Genomic DNA, 11738 nt, shown 5'->3' with positions numbered 1-11738 from the left:
TGTCTGGATCCACCCAGCTGCGGGATTGACAGCTGGCCCTGCCTATCCAGAGGCAGAGCCAGCTGTGACCACCCCTTCCCCTGTCTGTTTCGCCAGTCAGCGATGGAGGATCGGACAGGGTAGGGGGGAATCCCTGCAGGGAGCTGTGAGTGACGATCACGGCTCTCTGCAGGGATAGATCGAGAAGTGAGGGAGCGCCGGTATGTGTTCGCTCACTTCCCGACCTACTGAGCCGACCTGTGACAGTCTCATTGTCGTAGGTCGGCTCAGATTATAAGGCTGAGTAAAAATCACTCGCCTCATAATGCTCCTTTAATGTAAGTAAAATGATGGTGTTTTGCATTCAGTTTCAGTGTACTGTTTGGCTGGTAGTATTACATTCAGACTGTAGGGTGCTAGATCTATCTATCTAATCTATCTATCTAATCTATCTATCTATCTATCTATCTATCTATCTATCTATCTATCTATCTATCTATCTATCTATCTATCTATCTATCTATCATACACCACAAACCAATCAATTATGTAGACTTGTTTAGTACGTTTACTATGCAGGTCCTTCCAAGCTTTAACTACTGTTTCCTGTCCCTCCTGGTGGTCATGGAGTCTATTTTTATTGCTCAGGTTGCCTTATGTCTTTTTAATCTATGTGTCATCTTGTCTTTTTAGCTCATCACGTGATGCCACTGCATAAATTCCCACCTGCCATCTGGAAATCCCTGAAGTTAAAGGAAGGTATTTATGCACGTCTGCCTCCTCATTATCTGAAATCCCTGAATGATAAAGAGAAGCCCACTCCAGTACATTGGAAACCACATGGACTGAAATACAGGGCAAATCCAAAAACAGGACAGCGAGAACGTGTTGCTGATGTTCCAATACCTCCATACTTTCCTCCGGAAGCCAGCGATGGACTTTGGGGTGGAGAAGGTTGGGTCATGGGCTATCGTTATGCCAATAATGACAAGGTAAACTATTTAATTCTGTGACTTGAACCACTTCATGACTGAGCTTTGTTTTTCGTTTCTGTTCGTTAATGACTGCAGTGATGTACTTTCTTACGAAGTACACCCACACATATTATATATTGTTTTTTAGAGGACAGATAGGGGCTATATATTTATATCGCATATGTGTGCCTAGCTCCTCACCGAATAAAATTAAAAAAGTAAAAAAACGTAAAGAGAACACTTTTTTTTTTCTCCACAGTTTTGATTATTATAATTTTTTAGAAAACTAGCACAGCTAAAAAAAAACACGCATTAAAATAAATTCATTTATTTGTCCTTTATTTGAGAGCACCTCACATCCCTAGGATTTTATACATTTTCTGTACTTCTCAGCCTAAAACTAAAAGGGGTTAATTTTTATAAAATTGATAGTATGTAGAGAAAAAAAAATGTTTTTGTTTGTTAATTTTGATTTCTTGACACTTTTATTTTTTATTTTACACTTTTATTTTTAATGATATCGAGCAGTCATTGTGAATAGATCTCACTATGACTGCTTGATAATTTCATTGATTCATTTTCGGTTATTATTTGGCTGCTCCAAACTTTGGAACAGCCAATCATAACCTTAGTGACACTGATCCTTTGTGAGCAGACATTTGGGCACTTAGTGACAGTAGTGTATAGTGTACGTCTTCCATCACAAAGGGTTTAAACAACCACTGTGTTCTAATGCTGACAGAAAGCATTTTATATGAATAAAGTATATATATCAAAGCTTACCAGTCTTTGTATGTGGTGGCTGCATTAGTTTTCTTGTTTTAGGCTAAGTACATTTTCTGTAAGTACATAAATATACTAGTTGATCCTGATAGAAATCCAGAGTCCTTGTAACTTTCTGAGATCTCAAACGTTATGTTATTGGCCTTCCCAGCTATTTTTAGTGAACTACAAAATTGCTTCACCCTATGTAATAAAGAGGGGGATGTGTTTGCAGTTCAAATCAGGAGTGTAGCCTAGGGTGACAGCTAGGCTGCCCTGTGGAGGCAGGCATATTTGTCATAATTTTCTTCAGTGCAGGGTTTGTATCCAGTGTGTATAAAATAGATGATTCTTCATGCAAAAGTAATGGGTTACCGCTTATAGGTAAAGAATGTATAACAGTTTTGTATATTTTTTATTTTTCTTAGTAGTGTAAATATGAAGTATTAAATATAAGATCTGGACTTCTTTTCACATGTTTTCTACACTTTACTTGAAATGTCATTTTAAAATATATAAACCTTTTTCCCTTTTAAAATGTTTCTATGTAATTCAGATCAGATGGAATACTTGTATTGTTGGAAACCGTAATCGGCAGTGAAAATCACAGGCAGGCCACATGAAGTAACTATTTTATTCTACTTTGTAGCTCTCAACCAGATTAAAGGTTACATGGAAGCCTCAGCTCTTCATTCGTCAGCTGTACAGTGAAATACTAGACAAAACCTTTTCCATAAAGGTTACAATGAGAACTTTGGATCTTATTGATGCTGCCTATGGATTTGATTTCTATATCCTCCAGGTATGAAAATGAGAATTCATACAGCATGCATGTACATATTGTTCAGTAATTTATTTAGAAAATTAAATACACGTGCAAACGTTTTGTTGAAAAATAGACTATTTTTCATTATTTTTTAAAATAGTTTTGTTATTGCAATAAAATTGTGTTAATCACATATCAATCTCATTGGATCTGTATAACGCTTCTTTAGTGGGAAAAACGATAACCTCCGATCTTTATCGAACTGTAGGCCAATACCAGGATCGTGTTATCGAAAAAAAGAAAGCAAACACCATAGTGCGTACCATCCAGAGTATGATTTATTACAAGAAAATGACTCGCATAAGCAGTGGTAACACAGCATGGAATCTCTCTTAGGAGTTTATGCAAGAGTTTCAAATGATCAAATCACCTCATCCCTGACAGCCACGCTGGATGTAACGCGTGTAGGGCCGAGCATCTGACGTCACATTGATCATTACGGCCGTGGTCATTTGAAACTACTAATAAATCATACTCTGGATGGTACGTGCTATTGTGTTTGCTTTCTCTTTTTCTATAACGCGATCCTGGTTCTTAATAATCGGCTAACTAATCGATTTTGAAAATAATCGTTAGCTGCAGCTCTAGTTGTGTCCCCACTAAAGAAGTGTTAAGCTGTCCATACACCTTACGAATATTAGCCGATTTTCATATGCGATCGCGTTTTCGGCCGATATTCGTAAGGTTGATGGGCAGTGTACAACCGCGAATACTGTACAATAGTTCGACTTTTGACTAACCAGCAGGTTAGGAAACTTCGGTCGATTTTCGCAAGGTTGGTGGGCGTTTCCATACGTCAAAATTTGTACGATTTACACTGCTCAAGGGCAAACGAAAATACGTGCGGTCGATTACCGCAATTCGTCCAGGTGCTTTTTTGAAATTACTGCTGATTGAACTGTGCGATGGTCGGGGCAGGATGGGCCCCCCTACGAAAACTGTACGACAGTTCGATCATCGGACAAAAATTTTCGTCTGATGATCGCAAGGTTAATGGGCAGCTTTAAGGTGCCCACACACCTTGCGATAATCGTACAATAATCGCAGGAAATCCCACGATCGTACGATTATCGTAAGGTGTGTAGAAGGCGGGCCACCGTTTCTACTGTACGGTCGCACGATCGTAGCATGATCGTGAGATAAATGCCGCACGGGCCGGTGTGCACAAGAGAACACTGCACGTTCAGAATTGCGGTCATCGGAAGCCCGCCCCTCAGCGGGGAGGGCTTGCGATTATCGCAAGTACGATCTGCCTGTCCAAGATGGGCAAATTGGAAGTTTTTTTAAATTACCTTACAACCATCGCAAGACAAAAGTCTTGCGATGGTTGCAAGTTGTGTGGCCAGCTTTAAGGTGCCCATACACCTTACAACCATCGCAAGATTTTTGTGCGACCGTACAGTAGAAACGGTCGCACGCCTTCCATACACTTTGCGATTATCGTGCGATCGCTGGATTTCCCGCGATTCTCGTACGATAATCGTACAGTGTATGGGCACCTTTTTAAGGTGGCCATACACTTTACAACCCTCGCAAGACTTTTTTGTCTTGCGAGGGTTGTAAAGTACTTAAAAAAAACGTACAATCTGCCCATTTTGGACAGGCGGATCGTACTTGCGATCATCGCAAGCCCGCCCACCTGAGGGGCGGGCTTCTGATGACTGCAATGCTGAGCGGGCAGTGTGCCCGTTCGGCAGTTATCTCTCGATCAGGCTAAAAACCAGCCGAAAATCGTACGATTCTCGGCTGGTTTTCCAACATGCTCTAAATGCAAAAGTCGTGCAACCGTACAGTAGAAATGGTCGCACGCCTTCCATACACTGCGCGATTATCGTACGATCGCGGCATTTCCCGCGATTCTCGTACGAGAGTCGTGCAGTGTATGGCCACCTTTTATACAGATCTGTCTGCTGGTTTAATTACATTATTGGAGGACATCTGTGAGCGATTGAAGTCAAGGGTTCCCTCCCCTGGTTAAGAAGGGAATTGCCTGATTTCACCTTTTGTTGGGGTCTATCAATAAGGTGAGCACCCTATATCTGGTGTGGTGCATTTGGTGAAGGAACATCACTATTGCTGTTTATATATGGACATATCTTCAGAGTTCTGAACATTTATAGACTTATTTATTATCTATTCACTGACATTTGTTTGAGTCACAGATTCTTTTATTGTTTTTTTGTATTGCTCATTGTTGTAGCTCGGCACATTCAGTTATTTATTTTTTCATGCATAAACACTCACAGTGGGTGTACATTCCAGTGCCTTGTAGCTGTTAGCCTGCTTTTCAGCGCAGTTCATATACATATACAGTATATCACAGAAGTACTTTGTAGCACTTTGCTACAATGTAAAGTAGTGAATGTACAGCTTGTATATAAGTGTACATTTGCTGTCCCCTCAAAATAACAACACGCAGCCATTAATGTATAACGAGGGTGTACTCATTTCTGTGAGATACTGTATATATTACGCTCCAGAGATTGTTGATCCAGGGAATACCTGCTTACCTTATGGGATCAGGAAGGATTTTTTTTCCCCCTGTTGGAGCAAATTAAACCATGCTTTTATAGGGTTTTTTTTTTGCCTTCCCTTACAATTACAGTGGGTAATTGTGGGCATAGCGTACTGTTTAAGCTTTTCCTTTTTAAAACATTTTTTTTCATACCTCTAATTGTTGGACTCGATGGACTTTTTTTTTCAACCTATATACACTGAGTGGCCAGATTATTATGACCACCCCATCAGTACTTCGTTGGGCCACCTTTAGCCTTCAATACTGCGGCGATTCTTCTTGGCATTGACTCCACGAGATGTTGAAAGGTGATGCGAGGAATCTGACACCATGCCTGATGAATAGCACTGTCCAGTTCTGTGAGATTTGATGGTTGTGGAACCAGCTGCCTGATGGCTCTTTCAACTTTGTCCTACAAATGCTCAATTGGATTGAGATCTGGTGATTGTGGGGGCCACCTAAGCAAGGTAAAGTCTCCCTCATGTTCTTGAAACCACTCCTGCACTCCTGCACAATACGAGCACCGTGGCATTCCAGTCTTGTTGGAAGAATCCATCTCCATTGGGATACGCCATCAACATGATAGGATGAACTTGATCAGCAACGATACTTTGGTATGTTGTGCTATTCAGACGTTCTTCCACACGAATTAAAGGGCCCAAATCATGCCAGGAAAACATGCCCCAAACCATAACACCGCCTCCACCAGCTTGAAGGGTTGTACTCATGCATGTGGGGTGCATGCTTTCATGCTGTTCCTGCCAAATTCTCACTCTGCCATCTGCATGATGCAACTGGAAACGTGATTCATCGGACCACGAATCGAATGTTCCTGTGCGAATTGGAGACGTTTGTACCAGTCTTGCCACTCTTCGTTCTGCCCTAACATTGACTAGTCGCTGACGGCCACAATTCGCACGTTCAGACCCAGATTTTCGGCTGACAGTCCAGTCTTTAAACACTTTAACAACAGCTACTCTTGAACATTTAATGAATTCTGCTGTTTTGCTGATACTCGCTCCATGGCTCCGCGCCAACAATCATCCCACGTTCAAAGGCTGCTAAATCGCGTTGTTTACCCATATCTTCAGAAAGAAATCACTTCTACTGTCGTGGTAAACAACCTGCTTCCCTATTTATAATGGTCTGGCCCTCTAGCAACTTCAGCGCCAAATGATAGCTAATTTGCCTACAAACGTCAGGTGTCATAATAATCTGGCCACTCAGTGTATATAATTTAAATACACTGTCCATATTTGTGTATAGATAGTAAAACTAACTTAAACCTGTAGTTTAAGGATTAATGTTTCCTATGTAACCCCTAATTGTTAATTGTATGTGCTTTGATGTTTTCCTTAATGTGTTTAGACTCCACAGATGGATTTAAGTTCCAAATTAGGAATGGATCTTAAAAGAGCTATGCTAATGCGTCTTGCTACAAAGGACCCAAATCTTCATCCCAATGATCAAACAAAAAGACTACAGATTTATAACAAGTACAAGGTTTGTTCTTAAATATTTTTTTTATTATGTTTGGAATTTAGAGAGCGCATTCCATTTTTCCCAATATTGTAATGTGAGCTTGTGTTTATATCTCAAATACTACACGCAGTATTGTGCAAAAGTTTAGACCAAATTGCTATAGTTCAGGAATGCTTCCACACGTAATACAATTAAACATTTTTTTTGTTATTAATCAAGAAAATCAAGGTCATGAAACTGAAACTAATATGTGACTACCCTTTACTTTTAATTCAGCAGCAGTTTTTAAAAGTACTCCCATGGTAGGTTGTTTCAAGCTTCTTGGAGAACTTGTAGTTCACTGCAGGCTGTGGCTTTCTTACTTCCTCCTGTCTCTACAGTAGTCCCAGACTGGCTCAGTGGTGTTGGTATCTACCTCAAAGAGCCCTGCATATTTTTTAACTGTAGATGGGTATATCAGGGTCCTGGAGGTTTCTGTCATGTTTGAACAGATATCAACGCTGGGCTTCTTCTGGTCTCAAAGGGAACCAAGTCTGATTTATATTATCTCCTGCACTCAGTTTCTGTAGCCAGGTTTGTTGTTTTGCTTATGCTTTTGCAGCATATGGACTTGCACAGCACATCTGGAAACACCTGTCTGAATTAGAAATCTGCTTGGGAAAGACCTTGCTGATTCAGGTTACTCCCCTTGTATCTTGTTGCTGTTCTCAGTTTTGCCGTAGTGTGAGATTTGAATCCCACACATCTTCTTCAAACTCACCTTTTAAGTGTGGTTGTCCCTTCCTCGGTTTTATTCCCTCTGTTTCAGTTAATCAATTTTGGGTTGATTTACAGTCTGTCCATTCATCATTAACACCTTTTTTATGATTGTTTAGGGATTTCTACGTGAATTTACTACGGTAATATTTCTCTTGCGAGTATTTGATGAACAAAAATTTGTATAGAGGAGCTTTATACTGTTATGGAAATTCACTTGCGCTGAGCGCACAAATTCACGCCGCGCTAAAAGGTGCACTTTCAGCATCAAAGTGCGCCAAGCACAAACAATTCCGTCGCGCTTAAAAGCACGTAATAGCTCTTTTGTACAAGGAAGGGGAGTGCTTCTGTATTGCCATGTAGAGTCAAGACAAAGTGTTGCTTCAAGCTCGAGTTTCTGTGTCTTGACCACTAGCTCCGTTTATTTAAATAGCAACAAAGGGGTAACAACAGGAAGGGGCGGCCCCAACAGCCAATCGCTTCCTCCATACATCAACATAACAGAGTCAGCCAATGAAACACATGTATACAATAGAAAGGGGAGTATATGTTTGTGTCCGAGCAGAAGTGGTGTGCACAGAATTAAACCATGTGCAACAGCAGCATGCTTGCCCATGGACGTCGCCATCTTCCCAGACCCACACACATAATCTCCCGTTACCACTGGAGCGAACCTTATCCAGCATTGCTCAGTAAACAATGCCCAATAGAAATTATACTACGGTTCTCATGAATGCGAGCTTATCTGCAGGGACAACGCCATATTATTTCCAGCGCGTTGATCAGACGCACCAAAAAGGATACAAACGCATGTATCTAAAATGATACCGCGTCCTCAAAACAAATGCATCCACGCAGGGGCCCTCGCCGGCATCCATACACTCGTTAAGAGGACACTGCTCTGCCACGCACATCAATCTCCCCCGGGCCAACAACCCAGCGCATAGCATGTGGACCATTCGCCGGCGGAGACCTCTGCGCACAGCGGCCGCGTCTCCACATCCACAAGAGGAAGATATCTACTCCAATGGTTTACCCTAGTGGCTGATTAATCCGGGTCACGTTCCAATCGAGCGTAGCCCAGCAAACCTGACACTGAGAGACATGATGACAATATTAGAATATACTAAAAACACAACCTAATCAAAATTTCCACAACAATACAAATCTCTCTTGACAAGTGAAATAATCTGATTTTCATTTCAGCGGATTACGAGTCCTTGTATAAGAATATGTTGGCTTCTCAGTTTTCACAAAGGGGCATGCAGAAAACTAAATGTTTTGCATCTGAAAATTGACCTATTTGCAGCTGTTTTGGAAGAATCCTTAAATTTAAGAAGAATAGTTGTAATTGAATTTATTATTCCAGTGTTTAGTATGTTTAGAAAACATAAAATGATTTGATCTCACTGGTACAGAAATGTATGTGCTTATTGCATTAAACAATCCAGCCCTGACATGCTTTTAATCAGGAGCTGCATGCATAACTGATGAACCCATACAGTCTGTTGTATTACCCAACTCGTATCTTGATTACAGTTTATTGCAAATGGGCATTTTAGTGTTTGGGGGTTTAACTTGCTAACCAATTCTCAGTCACAGCTTTACCATATTTCTGAGAACAATATTGTGTTTCCTACAACAATCAGTAATGTTCAGATGTTAAGGTATAGCTAAAACTTTTTTCTTTTTCATTCATTGACATATAAAGGATTCGGAGATTATTGGGTTATGCTGCTGCCTACGTTTGTTCCTTTCATTACTCCCAGGCCTCAAACCTCAAAAGCCAGACCCAAACTGAGTAACCAGTGCAGCCACAATCCTTGGGCTTTCAAATCCCAAAAGCCCAATTATATTTACTCTTTGGCATGAAGGGTAGCCCCCCACTTCCCAAAATGGGTTGATGTCTGTTAGCCTTTGTGATACTGGACAGACTGCATCTCAGATGCCTGGGTACGGGAGGTGGTTTCCACGGGCTGCAAGCTAGAATTACGCTCTCCCTTGCAAGTCTTCTAGATCATAGGGTTATTGCCCCAGTTGCTACTGTAGAAAGGTTTCAGGGGTTCTACTTTTTTTTCACATTTTACCAAATTGTTTAGTTTCCAAACCAAAAGGGGCAATCCTTCCCATATTAGATCTCTCGCCTAAAAGTCTTTATTCAAGTTCAAAAATTCTGCATGGAATCCACTAGGTTTGTTTTATAGCCTCCTTCTATAAGGGATACTTTCCGGCCTCTGTGGACATAAAGGATCCATAGTTGGATATCCCCATTTGTCCAGCTCATCAGCACTTCCTTTGCTTTGCTGTGGGTCCCCAGCACTTCCAGTTTGTTGCCTTGCCATTCTGCCTATCCTCTGCACCTTAAATATTCACCAAGGGTTTGGCCCCTGTACCAGCCTTGATATACTCCCAGGGTATTTCCATTGTGGAATATCTGGATGACATGCTGATAACTAGTTGGATCCTAAACGTTCATAAGTCAGCTTGGAGATGACACAGTTCTGGAATTGTTGAATCATCACAATGGATGCCAGCTTGACAGGCTTAGGGGGAGTTCTAGACACCTTACTGGTGCCGAGGACTTGGGACACCAAAGGAATCCTGGCTCCCAATCTATATTCTGAAGCTCTGAGTAATTAGGTTGTTCCTATAACATGAAACTTACTGCCGAGTTATCCGACCAGGGTCCAGTCAGACAATGGCACAACAGTAGTGGACACCAACCATCAGGGAGGAACCAGAAGTCTTGCCGCAGCAAGAGAGGTAGAAAGGATTCTTGAGAAGAACTTAATTTATCTGGCTTTGTCTGCCGTTTGCACCCCAGGCATAGGCAGTTGGCAGAACTAGATCCAGCACATCAAGTCATACACAGAAGGATCAGGAGGGAAAGGGGTTAAATTATAGATCACATACAGTGGCAGAATGAAGATGAAGGGGTTAATGTGCAGGATAAGGGAGATGAAAGGTTAATATGCAGGTCACAATACAGAGGCAACCTGGAGATCAGTAGTTTAGGAGAGGCAGTGGAAGAATTAAAAAAACAGACATTGTCTTTTAAAGTCTGCTAACCCAGTTCTGCTAGTCCAGAGTAGTTTCATTTTGCTGCTGTATGTTTTATTTTGACATTAACAACTCTGCAATCCATTCCCATCAGACATTTGCGATTCCATTTGAAGAAGCAGAGTGGGTTGGCTTAACTTTAGAAGAAGCTGTGGAAAAACAAAGACTTCTAGAAAAGAAGGTACCAGTTTATTAATTTATTGTTTATCTATTGAAGAACACAATGTAATGTATTGCAACTTACCAGTTCTTAAATGTATCGCAGCATTTTTTTTCCAGGATTCCTTTTCCTCTATTTTCACCTTGATCCTGCCAGTAACACACTTACTGTGCATTAGAACTACAGAACACCTCCCGTCTCTTCTTTATAATGTGGGGGTGGGGGGGAAGGGCAATTCTATATCTCACAGGAAGTGCAGGGCTTATAACACAGCTTGGGCTTTCAAAGGTAAGAGAGGCACTGTTCTCAGCTTAAACAGGCAGTTACAAGCTCACTAAATTTCTGGCAGGATCAACAGGCATTTTTTGTACCTGATGCATTTTCTTTTTATCTTGCCCATACGTAGCCTTATACATTAACTTAAAGTATATTTTTTTTAAATTTGATTTATTCATTGTTTTACTTGGTAATGTGAATGCTACAAGTGAGGTAATGACATGCTATAACTGTAACCTGACCTGTTATTTCTTTTAGGACCCCACTCCTGTTTTTAAAACTGCTGTAAATGAACTTATTAATACATTAGCAGCAAAGAAACTGGAAGAACCAGCAGTCATAGAGGACCGTTCTTAAGGATATCTTCAGTCACAAATCGTTACCCATGTTTGGAAGATATATGGCCTAAAAGGATCCCACCACGGAGATCTAGAATATATATATTATATACACATGCTTGTGTATAGTTTAATTTAAAACAAAGATTAAAAACCTTTTGATAGTAGTTTACTTGTCTTTTTACTCATGGGAATAACCATTAAAGGGACTGTCCATCCAAAACTGATATTTCTTTCTTGTGCATTGAGGGAAACAACAATTCTAAAACAGTCTGGTTTTACTGCAGCTTTCAGGAGAGTTGAATATCGGCCCCCTGTATAACCCCACCCCTACCCATCAGTTATTTGCTAGTGTCCTAGGGGGTTGGATGCTTTTTTTTCCCCCCTCTGTTTTGTTTTTTATAGAAATCATCAGGAAATAATACAATGTACAGCAAGTATAATGTCTATAAGTAACTCTAGCTCTTGTGATAGAAACTGGGTGGTACAAAGATTTTCCAACAGTAAACAGTGGTATCTGTTTACGTCTGTCTAACACAACTATAACATAGCAAGATGTAGATGGAGTTGACCACTAAAGTGTAACCAGGATAAATAAGGCGACAGGGGA

The 11738-nt window shown here is 40.8% G+C and overlaps 1 protein-coding gene across 1 annotated transcript; it reads left to right on the top strand.

The window, feature by feature from the left end:
• The first annotated feature begins 659 nt into the window (after positions 1-659).
• MRPL28 (mitochondrial ribosomal protein L28) lies at positions 660-11207 on the top strand. Its single transcript, XM_018566789.1, has 5 exons — positions 660-971; positions 2365-2517; positions 6425-6559; positions 10449-10535; positions 11049-11207. The coding sequence occupies exons 1-5, from the start codon at positions 684-686 to the stop codon at positions 11145-11147; spliced, it is 762 nt and encodes a 253-aa protein (XP_018422291.1). The 5' UTR covers positions 660-683; the 3' UTR covers positions 11148-11207.
• Positions 11208-11738: the final 531 nt, after the last annotated feature.

The sequence above is a fragment of the Nanorana parkeri genome, unplaced genomic scaffold (assembly GCF_000935625.1).
Source record: "Nanorana parkeri isolate BGI_ZX_2015 unplaced genomic scaffold, ASM93562v1 scaffold975, whole genome shotgun sequence".
Taxonomy (NCBI): Eukaryota; Metazoa; Chordata; class Amphibia; order Anura; family Dicroglossidae; genus Nanorana; species Nanorana parkeri.
The sequence above is the reverse complement of the archived record's forward strand: the minus strand, read 5'-3'. Positions and strand labels throughout refer to the sequence as shown.